The sequence below is a fragment of the Salvelinus fontinalis genome, chromosome 29, assembly GCF_029448725.1.
Source record: "Salvelinus fontinalis isolate EN_2023a chromosome 29, ASM2944872v1, whole genome shotgun sequence".
In the NCBI taxonomy this organism is placed as follows: domain Eukaryota; kingdom Metazoa; phylum Chordata; class Actinopteri; order Salmoniformes; family Salmonidae; genus Salvelinus; species Salvelinus fontinalis.
In genome coordinates this window covers 42810016-42824197 of record NC_074693.1, presented here as the reverse complement: position 1 = coordinate 42824197, position 14182 = coordinate 42810016, and the positions used below count along the sequence as shown (strand labels likewise).

The following is a 14182-nucleotide window of genomic DNA, read 5'->3' as shown; positions in this document are numbered from 1 at the left end:
TTGACAGGCTTGTTTTACCCCAACATAGTGGTCAGAAACTCCTGGTTTGCAGGCCACATTAAACAAGTCCCATTATGCTGGCTTGCAAAGTGAAATGTACTTTTAATCACCCACAACGTGTATGTTACGAATCGGGAAGCAAGTACAGGGAGTGAATTGAATAAATAATAGAACAAACCAAGGATCACGAGTAGAGTACAGACATAAAACACAGAAACTATAACACCTGGGGAAAGAACCAAAGGGAGAGACAGATATAGGGGAGGTAATCAGGAAGGTGATGGAGTCCAGGTGAGTCTCATGAGGCTCAGGCTCTCATAACGATGGTGGCAGGTGTGGGTAATAATGAGTAAACTGGCAACATCGAGCGCCGGGGAGCGGGAGTAAACATAACAGCAACCTGCATTTAGAATGACTGCCAAGGTAGGGAAAATGTATAAATGAGACTACCTAAACCATTTATACAGGAAGGACTACTTTCATATTGGATTAGTTCATTTCATGTAGCATAAGATCAATCAATCAATGTGCATGCAAAAACACAACATTCTAAAAATCAACCTGCAATAGAGCTTGCTGGGACATATGATAATGATCAATGTGTTTTTGTGTGTGTTATGATTGTACAGAAATGTACTATTATACTAGATGATTCGCAATGTAGGCCTACCCTAAAAGGTACCAAACAGTACAAGATTATATGTGTATCTCTGAAGGTACATTGTGTATTTTGATCTATTTGTACCCCAGGGAACAATACTGTACCCTAACCATAGCCTTTTGTTTGGAGAGTGTATGACTACAAGGGTAAGACAAAAAAAGAAACAGAGTCTCTGTGCGTAGAAGGGGCTGTGATTAGAACAGTGAATCATGTTGTCTGTGATAGGATGAACAACCCATTGGAACAAGAAAATGGTGTTAGTCAGACATAAAGAATCTGAGGATGCTGACTGGCCTCTGATTGCTATTGGAGAGTAAACATTTGTTAGGGCCCTCTGAACAAGCAGAGATAGGCCCTAGATGCATTGACAGAATCCCCGAATTGTGTCTATGACGATGGGGCCATTACATCAAAACCATTTAGACTGAGACTGGGTGACATGATAATGTATTGATCCCGTCATGATGGATGGTTGAGGAAGATATAAAAGTGAACTTCCCAGTCAGGGTAAGATAGTACAGTCCATAGCCACCTAAGCTATTGTCATCATGCTGTCCTTAGCACTGTTCTACATTTTAGCTGTTATTTGCTCTGCCAGACGGACGCATGCTCTACCACTGTATCCAGACGCAAGCTTGGAACCTCAAGAAGGTATGCAAGAGAATCTGTGGTGTTTTTGATTTCCCTTAATTTGATCATTTCTGAATAGTCTATGTCTATAATGTTCTATTTTAGAGCATGTCTTGCTGAACCTTATGAGACAATTAAGGTCTCATCTTTTCTTGGTGGAATTGATAGTGTTCAGGTTTCTGATGTTCATTCTTAGATCCCTACGCAAAAGGTTGTGAGGGCGATGTTGAACTCTGAAATTCTTTGTCTGTTGACAGAGAATTTTCTATGACCATGTAGGTCTACCGTAGATGGCAAAGGGGATAGATTTCTCCTCTGAGAACATTGAAGGCAATAGCTATTTTGACAGTTAAGTTCAGGGTTTGAGTCTGGATTAGGGTGACATAATTGGGTTCACTGGAACTTTCAACAATGGTGCGGGTCTCAGTATTGATGGTGGTGATAATACTGTTTGATAATTGAGAGCTGTTTTGTCTGAGCAGAGCTGATCCAGAAGTTGGTGGCGGAGGTGGAGGATGGAGAGAACGCTGAGCTGACTGACCAGAGAGAGATGAAGAATCTCTACCCTCTCCTGATGCAGCGCAATGGCGCCAGAGATACATGGAATAAAGCAGGTGAGGAGAGATGAAACCTAGAGTCAAGACACCAAGGATTGGACATGAATGTTCTGATATCCCATAACTCTTTGCCATATCTTAATCAAAAGGACAATTGGTTTTTATTCTAAACAGCTAGTCACCCATGTAACATGACTATGTCTTTATTCAATTGGGTTTATTTTCTCAATTTTCCTTCAGGAGCTAAAGATTCTGTGCAGCAGGATAAATTTGTCAACATGGTAAGAGTGTTAGAAATGTTTATTGAATGTGTAATACAGAAGAACCCTCTAGGAAAAGCCATTATATTCTGTTCTGCTATATTTGGTTCTATTTTGCTCCATGTGTCATAAAATATATTGGGCTTTTTTAGGTTGACGATCTGAAGGCGGTGGTCTTGAAGCTCGCTGCAGCCGACAAGCTTCGCTCTCAGGGCTTCCTTCGGTCTGAGCAGAATTTGCCGAAAACCAACAAGAGAGGTGAGTAAGAAGAGCGTTATCCTGGACCGACTCTGTTGCCATACCTTCCTTTATGTTCCTTATGTACATAGTAAGAACAGATGTTTGCTGAGGACAATCAAAAACACAGTGTTGCGTCAACAACAGAAGAAAATATATCTATGAAGGCATATTTGCAATGTAGTAGTGTTTGGTAAGGATGTTTAACTAAGGATTGTTCCATGGAAGGTGAGATGGAGTAACTATAGTATTGCAGGATACAAACAGGATATGATAGGACTCATGAAAGCAGAACTGATGCACATAATCTTGACATTTGTCTTTATCTTTGTCTCTTTCTTCCCTGGATAGCATGCTTCTGGAAATACTGTGTGACAAACTAGAAGCTGTGTGCTGGAGGAGAATAAGATAATTTTGGACGATACCTGGACAAGAACACCTTGTCTCACCACCCTCACCCCAAGCTGTGTCTCTTATTAAATATTCAAATTACAGCCCCAAGACAATGGGTACATTGTTCATACATAGAAACCTAGAGTAAATGATTGGTAGGAAATATATTTTTTAATCCAGTTGAAAATGGCCTTGCATTGAGGCTGGCTGACAATAAAATGAAATATACAGTATAATGTGAATTGAATGGAACAACTTTGTTTTTGAGACCAACACTGTGTCAGATTGCATATACATTTCTACACAAATACACAGCGTACATGTTTAGAACCGAAAAGAAGTCAACAACATTACAGTTTAAGACAGTAAAAAAATGTATCATAAGGAATGAGGTTTTGAAGTGTCTGTCGTATGTCTAGGAGATATAAAAAAGCTCAGGAAATATATATATTTTACACATATTTAACCCCTTATTTTTTGGGGCACAAACTACAACCATACTTCCATTTGTACCTTACAATCATCGTGAGAGTCTCCTCTTTTCAAAGTGGGGTCATATTAGTTTGTAGCTTAAACAGATCGGACACAACAGACAGAAGTTGGCACGTCAGTGTTACCGAATTCAGACGAGTCCCGTGACACTTGTGGGGGTCGTAGAGCAAAATGGAAAACTCCTTCGTGAGTGTCTCCCCTTTCTATAGAGTGGTCATAATAGTTTTATAGGCCAAACCGGTCGGATGCTACAGACGATTTCACAAGAAGACCGATTTTTCGGGAGGTCTTATGGTCTGACAAACACTGCTTTACAGTAGCTCGGCCACCTTCCACCGCAGATGTGGAAGGCCGATATCGGTGGATGCGGTGGATTGCGATGCAGCCCATGCAAAAAAAAAGATATCTCTAGCTTAAACAGACCGATTTTGATGGGGATATGTTTTATTATGTTACTTAGATTGACGCACGGGTGTGTCAATAGACTTAAGGATTAAACACAAAAATTAGCTGTCAACTTATTTAAATTGACAAATTTAGAAATGCACAGTAAATAAATATTTAGGGTAATCATGCAACATAAATCAGATATGACTACATACAGTATATATGGGTTTCTTTGACATGATCAGCAATGGTTTCTGTGTTTCCTTTTAACACCCACAAGGGAGCAGCAGAGTCCTAGAGATTTACACACACACACACACACTCTCTCTCTCGAGGGTCAGACTCGTGAAATAGATTTTATTTTAGTTCACATCATAGTTTGAAAAAACTAGAATCGGGCAGGTGTAATGTATTATGGTAAAACATTTGACCTTAACTTATTTACATGATAATTGACTATTCTTTATGGTAATCATGAGCAACTGTTAAAATATATTTTATATCACTCCATTCAATCACACATAAACAGAATTAGAATACACTCTTATAGTCTTATACATTCTAATATTATGGGTGTTCAGGTCATAAACAACATGTGAAAAAAATATACATATTTACACTATGGACAAAGAAACACTTAATTTGATAAACAGTCAAATTGCACACTTGGCCTATTTAGTGTGGTATATAATGGGAATTGGCAGTTTAATTACTTGAAATTAACATCATACATAAACCTTAGTTACTGTAGCATTCTATTAGTAAATTGTCTGTAAAACACAAGGCATTGCAGTTAATTTTGTAAATAATGCACTTTTTAACATAATGCACTTTAAGTGGGTGTGAACTTCTGTACTGATTTGATTCCTAGAATGCCTATCGATTTCAAAGGCATCCTGATGCAGGATTGATTTGAGATACTTTGATAATGATTGCTGTGGCCTCCCCAAAAAAGGTGTTATATTTTTGGGGGTGAATGAGTTACCATTTCCATGTAAGGTAATAGTAAAAGAGGACATGTTGTGTAATGGTTGGTTAAAGGTTGGTTATAGGTTTACAGCCTCTTATTGGTCACGTCCAGGTAAGCCTTCTCGATCTCGATGTTGGCAGGGCAGGTCTGACTGAACTCCTCCCTCTCGTAGGCATTGTTCAGGTACCTCCATACTCCGGTGAACTGGACCGGGATGTCAAAGTCACAGTACTTCTTGGCAGCAATCTATCATATAAAACAGAATACATGGGAAAACGGTTGAATTGTGAGACACTATCAACCGTAATAGTCATATTACACTATTTAAATAATGAAGACTGGAGAATATGGACGGAGAACGTCTATTCCCAATGGTTAAAAATGAAGTTACACTTCTCCCAAGATTAGAAAGTAAGGATGGGCCCTGTCATTGCATAGGTTGTGTACTACACTTCATAAGACATGCTGAATACCAGAAAATAATCTGTTTATGTTATAGGCCTATTTGTCTCACCTTGATGACATGCAGCTTGGGCAGCAGGTTGCAATCTGCCAGGGTGAGATGGTTGCCATCCAGGAACTTTCTCTTGGAGAGGGCGATGTTTTCTCTGGAGTTGTGGTCAATCTCGTCAGGGACGGGGGAGTTCAGGTAGTGATCCAGCCGCTTGAACTCCCGCAGCAGCGCCTTCTCGTGGACTATGGATTGAGAGAGACACAGGCATATATTATATATCTATAGCTTTAGAGGTGTTCCTTATGGGCGCCTTTCCCAGACCCAGATTAAGCTTATAGATTGGGTGAAAAAGCGCTTTCCATTGAGATTCTCCATTGAGCATGCTTTTCAGTCCAGGATTAGGCATGGTCTGGTCCCTAAAATTCACATCAAACCAGCATTTCATGAAGGCATACGCCCATAGTGTGTATTCCGTTGAGTACTTTTTTCCCCATTGCCTCATAAGACATGGTCTAATACATGAATGTGGACTGACTGTAACTTCACTTACAAGTAGTGTTGGCTGGGTTGTTCTTGATGAAAGCGGAGAACTTGGCGAAAATGTCCGCACCCACGTCAAAGGACTCTTTGTTGCGTGGGCTAAGGTGTGGATACCTGAAGGGAGGGAGATGAGTCTGAGTATTAATTTGTTTGAAGACGGTCAGTGCCTTTCACTTTCTTTAATATAATAACACTATACCTGGGAGGGGCCAGTGTTTGCTCCAGAAACTCCTCGATCTTGATAAAGTCTGTCTTGAGGGTGCCATTGTACAGTAGGAATGGAGGGTTGGTCCCTGGTGCCAAATCCTTCAGCTCTGCTGGCTTCCTAGAGTGTACCAGGGCAGGGTTGGGTGGAGAGGTGGGTTAAGGGGAGGGAGAAAGGGAGTAGACAGGGTCATATATGTGATCATTCCAGCTTTATATCAATAGATACGATGACGATCATTCAGCGACACAATCACAACGAACACAATGGTTATCAAGCCATGTCAAAATCCAGTGTTGGCATTCTCGATTAAGGATTCCAACAATGCCCATGATTCAGTAAGTATGGGAGTGGCATGGGAGTGGCTAGCTCAAAGGGTGGGAGTGGCATGGGAGTGGCTAGCTCAAAGGGTGCATGTTGTGTGTTTTCTTAATCACTCAGATATCAGCATCCTTTCAACGTTTCCTGATCTTATTAGCTGGGCCTGAGAAATTCACACGGGTTAGATTAAGAAAATATGTTTGTTCAATAACACACTGACCATTCTGCTATTGCTTTAGCCTTGCAAGCACCGCCCTCTATCCCCTCTCTGTATCACACCCCATTGAGTGCTACTTTTACCCTATTAAACGGTTTGGTTTCTGAAAAACATCCTTGTTCTCCCTCAACTCTTAATAGAGCCCTGCGTGAGTGAGGGTTTCGTCTAGAAGGGATACAGTTTATGTCAAAATTGACTTTTCGTAGCAGGGTAGGACAACTCATGCAGTTGGTTAGGAGAATTAATATAGCAAGTTAGGATAATTAGGTTAAGATTAGGGAAACGGTTGGGGTTAAGGTTAAGGTTAGCTAAAAGGCTAAATAATTACATTTTTGAAGTCAATTTTACATAATCTAGACATGACCCTGTGTAAGGGGACTTTTAAACAGATGCACAGGAAGTGGAAGGGTGGGGGGCGGGGTGCTTACTTCCTCATGTCGACGGTGGTCACGGTGAACTTGACTCCTTTCAGCCACAGGACCATGAAGAGCCTCTGGCAGAATGGGCAGTTGCCCACGTTCTCTCCATCGTGGCCAGCCTGAAGGACAAGCAGCATTAATAATTGGGTTTAGGTTTGGTTATAGCCTGGTTCTGTTTGTGCTGTATTGCCAACTCCTTTGGTCATTGTCATACCAAACAATGACCATAGGCGTTGTGGCGGAAGGGTAGCCTAGTGGTTAGAGCGTTGGATTTGTAACCGTAAGGTTGCAAGATCGAATCCCGAGCTGACAAGGTAAAAATCTGTCGTTCTGCCCCTGAACAAGGCAGTTAACCCACTCTTCCAAGGCCGTCATTGAAAATAAGAATTTGTTCTTAACTGACATGCCTAGTTAGAAAAAGGTAAAATAAAAAGTTGTCAAGACAATATTAAAATGTCTGGGACCAGGTTAGTTTACCAGTAGTATATTTAATGGACAACAATATATGAGTACTGCCTCAAACACAGAAGACTCAGTGCCCTTTCCAAATTCCAATGGCTTTATGTTGACATTGTCCATGTTATCCATTACAGTAAGTCCTGATCTCCGACCGTTCATGGAGAGCCAGCCCTATCCTGCAATTCATATTAATCTCATGACAAAAGACACAAATATACACACTTGTAGTGGTGGGAGTGGCTGGGGTATTTTAGGAGCTGCTACTTGATAGAAAAGGCAGACATTGTGTTGGAGAGGAAGATAACGGTAGATAACGGCCTCTGGTATTGAAAAACAAATTGAATTGTTCACTCACTGTTGTACGCACTTTGATTGTGTGTGTGTGTGTCTTAAGAAACGCCCCCCACACAACCTGACAGAGCTTGAGAGGATCTGCAGAGAAAAATTGTAGAAACTCCCTAAATACAGGTGTGACAAGCTTGTAGCGTTGTACCCAAGAAGACTCAAGGCTTTAATCGCTGCCAAAGTTGCTTCGACAAAGTACTGAGTAAAGGGTATGAATAGTTATGTAAATATGAAATGTAAAAAATAAACTATTATTGCTTTGTCGTTATGGGGTGTTGTGTGTAGATATAAATATTAAAAAAGTCATCCATTTTACAATAAGGCTGTAACGTAACAAAATGTGGAAAAGGTCAAGGGGTCTGAATGCTTTCTGAATGCACCGTGGCTTCACCTCCCTTTTACAAAAAAATCGTTGTCTCACAGACACCCTTCGGCTCCCCCTCCAAAGGAAGTAGGGATATATGGGACTCGAAGGGAAGAAAGTGGACATGCCCAGAGTTGCCGAAAACAAACACCCTGAGATTTGACGTGTCCCCTCAGGCGGAAAAGGGGGGATCTGGCGCCGAAGGGGTGGATTACGTTTCTGGGATATGACTTCACATAGAAACATACATTTATTGTATGTGACTACTTATTTGCTATTTTTGTGTGAATGTGCGTATGTGTAATAGAGCACGTGCATATGTGTCAGTGTGTGGGCGTGTCTGTCTCATCGGGGGCCAGGGGTTCCCAGCGTCCTGCCAGCTCCTCCTGGGCGTGTGGTGATAAGGTGGCCTCCAGTGTCTGGCGTCACAGGGATAAAGGCCACTCTCACTGTCACTGAGGAGTGTATGCTCAGACACACACACACACACACACACACACACACACACACACACACACACACACACACACACACACACACACACACACACACACACACACACACACACACACACACACACACACACACACACACACACACACACACACACCAGCCTCCAAGGCTTTACGTAACCCTAGATGACGACCGTTCATGGAGAGCCAACCTCGGATTGATGGTGCCCATAATGTAGATCTCTGCCCCTCTACAATGCTGAGTGCTGATAAGTGAACTACAAATCTTGGTCACATTCCAGTTTTTACCAATCCTGAACACAACACTACAAGTATTGAGCCCTTATTTGAAACAGAGGCTATGGCTGAAGTGACTGAAGCTTACATTACAGCTTGATTTTGTACATTTAATTTGCTTTCACATGAAACACTTTTGAGTTATTTATTTTTTTGTATTTCAATCATCACGTAATTTACATATTTTTACATATTGTTGAAATAATAGACATTCATAGGCGGTTTGTTTGAATTAATACAAATTATTATTTTCTTATTCTAAACTAACGGAAACACAATACTAAACTAAACACAATACTGACCTTTATGAAGAGTTCAATAGTCGGGTCTTTGTCGGAGTTCTGTCGCAGTGCCATTTTGTCCAAAAGTCGTGTTGTGTGGTGCCAAGTTCAGAAACGTTTTTTTCCAACAAGTGTCCTCAGACCCAACCAAAACCTCTTAACGCTGAAGACTCCAAGTCCACTGAAGTAAAACCTCACTACGCCCTTGAGTCTGCTATATATCTGTGTGCTCTAGTGTGCTGGTTTATATATGGATCTTAGGAGGCAGTGTAAGACCCTTGTGGCTGGCATGCTTTGTCTGAGGGCTTCATGAGGCTATCACTGTGAAAAGTCAGAGGAGGGGGTGGGTCCAGAGGATGGGCGTGGTCCTCCCTTATATAAACAGTGCCAAGCTCTCTCTATGAGGAGAGCCTAAAATAGGTCCTATTATTTGTCAGTTGATAACGGTTAATCAAACAATGTTGAGATATAGTTTCACCATGTGACAAAAAACCTGATGGCTATCATATTCCTCATACTGACAGTATAGCCATATTGAATACACTATTTTGATGATTTGTCACACTAGTAACAGTGTACACTTTATACTTTTTGGCTCGCTCCTTACAAAGCATGTACTGTGTTGGAATATACTGGGAACCATTAACACCTCCTTTGATTTGGAAATGTTCAAATGCAAGTGGCTCTCAGTTTCACAAGTGGCTCTCATCTGTTGGACCAAGTGATTGCTTTGGTAACTGGACTTCCAGATGAGGATATTTTGTGATGAGACCCAATTGAGCATGAGTAACAAATATATATATCACACATTGTTGATGCTGTGTTATGGTAAGGATTTCTGGGGAAAAAGTCTGACATTTGCCCAGAATTGCCAGTAACCTTTAATTAAGACTACACGATTAGCTACCTTAAATAAAACTAAGATCTACGACTGTTATCCCTGTAAAAATAAATCTGTGATAAAGCGTTTATTTAATTACATTTTGTAATATGTCAGGAATGCATTATATCTTGCCAGCAGTAGAAACTGGCTGGCATGATTTTAGTGAAATCACATGGGTGTTTGTGGTTAATGTTGGTACTTGGTGAGTCACAGGGGAGGTGGAGGCACGGGTCATTGTGTCATGATGGGAGAATCCCCAGGCTACATCCCTTGGGTAGAGGGAATGGAGCATATGAGTTTTGCTTTCAGTTACCATCTGAGGGTACAGTGGTGGAGGGGGGGAATTTAAGAAAACCAAAAGGGTTTGTCCATAATCCATAAATAGGCACAAGCTGCTCTAAGGAAGACGGTTTGTCACGAGTCCTTAGCTCATCGATTAAAGCAACGATCTAATCAAATCAAATCAAAGCTTATTTGTCATTCATTGAATTCATTTGATGTGATTGCCACTTTACACCTCCCTGGAGACAAGGTTTTAGTTCTCTTTTCACTGAAGTGTGTGCATCTGTGAGAGATCAGTTGGCAGTTGCAACATCTGCAGGGGAATTTAGTTGCTCAAGCTGTACATACGTAAACCCAGTATAAATAAGTCTCGGGGGGAGTTCACCGGTTTCTGACATCTTTCAGCAGTGTGGAGACGGTTCAAGAAACACATGCCTTCCGAGGGGCTAAAACCTTGATAAGACAAGGAGTCCAGGGACACATGACTGAACAATATGGACCTCTGCTCAGTGTACTTCTAGTCTCAGATATATAGTATCTGCCGCCCCCAGGGTCTGATGAGTATTTCCATCACGGAGGGGCGAGGATAAAAAGCAAACGCTCGACATGGAAACTCCCAACAAATCCTGGAAATGAAACAAATAACCCGCAGCCAGAACAGGAAATTAGCCAGCAGGGAGAGTAACAAAGCATCCTCCTCCAATGAAGAAAGAATAGGAGGTTATACCATAGACATCAGTAGAGGCTGCGGAGGAGAGGACGGCTCATAATAATGGCTGGAACGGAGCGAATGGAATGGCACCAAACCATGTGCTTGATGTATTTGATACCATTCCACTCATTCCGCTCCAGCCATTACCACGAGCGTGCCCTCCCCAATTAAGATGCCACCAACCTCCTCTGATAGACATAGGCGGAGTTCCCTACAGGACTTAGTCACCACATTGACACTCATTGGGAGGTGTTCTGGATTTCAGTGGTGCGTATGTTGGATCACTTGTCATGTTAAAATAACTTAATCATGATTAAGGGAAAGGTGGTAAGGGAAAGTTGGAAATGTGGGATCAATATGTTTTCTCAATAGGATCAAAAAGCAGGGATGTGTATCTATCCAAGCCCCTATGAATTCCATCTGAATGACTGTATCGCTCCAAGAGTGTCCAAGAGTGTGACTCATCTTGGAATTGGTTGACCTTTAGAGCAGGGTTCACCAACTGGCGGCCAGCGGGCCGAATTTGGGCCAGGGATGGTTTCATTTGGTCCTCCCAAGTTTTCCTGAGCAAAAAAAAAAGATTTTTACATTTTCATTGTTGGACATAAATGACTGTAAAAACACCAGGATATCAGCTCCAAGTGATTTCAATTAAATTAATGAAATCTGTTCCAATTATTCCCACGCATAATAGAGAGACATGTGATCGTATACAAATGTAAGCAAGGTTTGAAATTATTATGTTTTAGTCAAACATTATATCGATTTGGGCTTCTTGCAGTCAATTTGCAGTCTACAAATGATTTGTAATTATGTTCCGATCTCCTACACGATAAACAACTATCTGATCTTATCCGAGAGAAGCCAATCAACTCTCACTGATCCTCACTCTAGTTGGCGCAGTTGTGAACCTACGTACCAACTGAGTTCACTCGTTTTATGAATTGATCAATGTTTGGTTGCTATGACAACTGCATTGAGTGGCGCTGATAGCTCAGTTGAAGCGTGATGGGTTTGGTTCCCATGTGCATCACATCTATTAAACATACAGGTCAGTGGAGGCTGCTGAGGGGAGGACGGCTCACAATAAAGGTTGGAACGGAGTGAATGGAAGTAAGGTGCCACCAACCTCCTGTTGGCATGCATTTCAGTTGCCATGAATAAACCTGTCTTCGTAAAAAAACTATAATTGTCCATTAATGTGTTTGCAACACTACTGTTATTTGATATACTACTTACTATTTAATTTCATCCTTTCTTACATTTGAACAGCTGAAGCAAGCACACAACTTTTCTTCAGGTAATGTACCTTTCCTAGTAAATCATTTTTTTTGGACTAGAATAAGAAAAATGGAAACAACAGATGGGTCACAAACTTATGGAGCAATGAAACAAGTATTAACGTAAACATTGTGACAATTAAGTGTGATATCTGGAGTGTTACTGGAAAAGCAGAGCTGGCTGGAAATGTGTTACTTGCCATTGACCTCTCTCTTCCCTTTCCACAGAGCAGAGGAAAAGAAAAGGCCTATCTCAGGGAGACAGACTAGCCATATCTCCATTAGACACACAGCATCTGGAAGTGAGCCCCTCTGGAAAACCACCTCTTTGTGGAAGTCCCAAATGGCACCCTGTTGCCTATATAGTGCACTAATTTCGACCAGGACTCATTACAAGTAGTGCACTATAAAGGGATTAGGGTTCCATTTGGACAGAGGTGTAAAGTAACTAATTACAGCTACTCTCGTTACTGTAATTGACTAGCTTTTCCGAGTACTTATACTTTGAGTATTTTTGAAAGTCAGTAATTTTACTTATACTTGAGGAAAATTGCATTATAGTAACAGTACTTCTAGTTGAGTAGGATATTTCAGTACTTTTAAAAGATACATTTTGTGAGTGAGGGACTGAGTGAGTGAAGGAAAGAGTGTGAATGGGGGAGTGAGTGAATATCAGCCGGTCCCCTGGACAAGTAACAAGTAACAGAGGGGGTAATGAGTGATTGAAGAAGTGAAAGAATTAGACATGTTTATGTATGGAGTCTGTATATAGAAGTACTGTATATTGAAGTCTGGCAACTTTGTTTATGAACTTTATTTTGTATATATTTTTTACCAATACATCTTCATTGCTTTGAAAGTTTAAGTTGACAAATGTTAATAGTATATTTTTGACAAATCCTTCGTTTTCACATGTAGATGCGCCTTGCTGCAACTCATAAAATAAAATAAAAACGTAGTTCCTACTGTACATACATTTCCTCTCATGTGTAATGACGTTCCGGTAACCTTAGCGAAATTAGCTAATTATCAAGGTCAATGTTTTTATTTTAAATTACTTTTGCTCTGAGTACTTTTAAATTAGTTACTTTTACATTTTAATGTATAAAAAAAAAAAATGTACACCTGTGCTGCCATCCTGTTAACAGATTATTTTATTACAATGGTTAAGATGGATTTTCATTGTGTTCCATGGTGTTATTTGCCCCCTTCTGGTACTTAGAATGTACGCAAACAGGAAGGAGAGAATTCGTTCTACATGCATAGAAGCAGCTAAAAACAACGCTACAGTGCAGGTCTTTCAGTGTAGTTATTTCTTGTCACGCTTCAGCCTCGGAAAATATTTGTTTGTAAGTTCGATTCAAGCATTTAGCTAGTGATGATAATCTTGTTATTGATAGAGTTGTTTACATATCAATGTTGGTTGGTTGCATTTACTCACACAAATTGCAACGCTTTTCATGTATGCCGTTAGCTGTATTGCTTTGCTCGTGCGTCATGCAAACGAATTGTAAAATATACAATACTGTAGTTTTGTTACCGATTCTAGTGTAATATGCTTTGTTATTCTACATAGATGGTTGTACATTATTAGAGTAATGAAAGGAGTTAGTCAATTACCATATGAGTAACAATTAGCTATATGGTTTGGCATCATGCCAGATGCATGGTACCTTAGCACGTGCTTTGTATTCATGCAACTTCAAATGTATAACGTACAGCTACAGTATGTCGGTCTGAATTGAATACTAAAGTATATTCTTTTCTGTATTTTGCAGTTTTACAACATAAACGTTTTCAATATATTCATTCAAGAAAAGTCACGCCTTGGGAGTTTTATTGAAGACTTAGTTGTTAGCTATCTGTCTAGTTTTGCATGGGAACGCAACTCAAGGGCAGAATAACACCAGTAATTTTACCTCTACTTGAGTAAAATGTAATTAAAGAAACAATAGTCCTACTTGAGTAGGATATTTCACTACTCTTACCACCCCTGCATTTGGAATGCAGATACCCTCTTTGTCTATATGAACAGGACCCTCCATGTTGACCAGTGGGATGCTGGGGGTCTTGATTCGGCCGTT

The 14182-nt window shown here is 40.6% G+C and overlaps 2 protein-coding genes across 2 annotated transcripts; one reads left to right on the top strand and one right to left on the bottom strand.

The window, feature by feature from the left end:
• Positions 1–1175: 1175 nt before the first annotated feature.
• On the top strand, positions 1176–2980 carry urp1 (urotensin-related peptide 1). The gene is made up of 5 exons (XM_055889404.1): positions 1176–1312; positions 1774–1905; positions 2089–2129; positions 2261–2366; positions 2697–2980. The coding sequence occupies exons 1-5, from the start codon at positions 1210–1212 to the stop codon at positions 2726–2728; spliced, it is 414 nt and encodes a 137-aa protein (XP_055745379.1). The 5' UTR covers positions 1176–1209; the 3' UTR covers positions 2729–2980.
• Positions 2981–3947: 967 nt separating this feature from the next.
• clic2 (chloride intracellular channel 2) lies at positions 3948–9264 on the bottom strand. Its single transcript, XM_055889401.1, has 6 exons — positions 8963–9264; positions 6753–6862; positions 5781–5906; positions 5592–5695; positions 5102–5283; positions 3948–4833 (listed from the first exon to the last, which is right to left on the bottom strand). The coding sequence occupies exons 1-6, from the start codon at positions 9014–9016 to the stop codon at positions 4672–4674; spliced, it is 738 nt and encodes a 245-aa protein (XP_055745376.1). The 5' UTR covers positions 9017–9264; the 3' UTR covers positions 3948–4671.
• Positions 9265–14182: the final 4918 nt, after the last annotated feature.

Excerpts from the sequence above, each read along its gene's own strand:
- clic2 (XM_055889401.1), bottom strand. The coding sequence starts at position 9,016 with ATGGCACTGCGACAGAACTCCGACAAAGACCCGACTATTGAACTCTTC. Across the intron at positions 6,863-8,962 it reads CTATTGAACTCTTCATAAAG|GCTGGCCACGATGGAGAGAA; the intron begins GTCAGTATTGTG and ends CTTGTCCTTCAG. Across the intron at positions 5,696-5,780 it reads CAAACACTGGCCCCTCCCAG|GTATCCACACCTTAGCCCAC; the intron begins GTATAGTGTTAT and ends CCCTCCCTTCAG.
- urp1 (XM_055889404.1), top strand. The coding sequence starts at position 1,210 with ATGCTGTCCTTAGCACTGTTCTACATTTTAGCTGTTATTTGCTCTGCC. Across the intron at positions 1,906-2,088 it reads AGATACATGGAATAAAGCAG|GAGCTAAAGATTCTGTGCAG; the intron begins GTGAGGAGAGAT and ends ATTTTCCTTCAG. Across the intron at positions 2,130-2,260 it reads AGGATAAATTTGTCAACATG|GTTGACGATCTGAAGGCGGT; the intron begins GTAAGAGTGTTA and ends GGGCTTTTTTAG.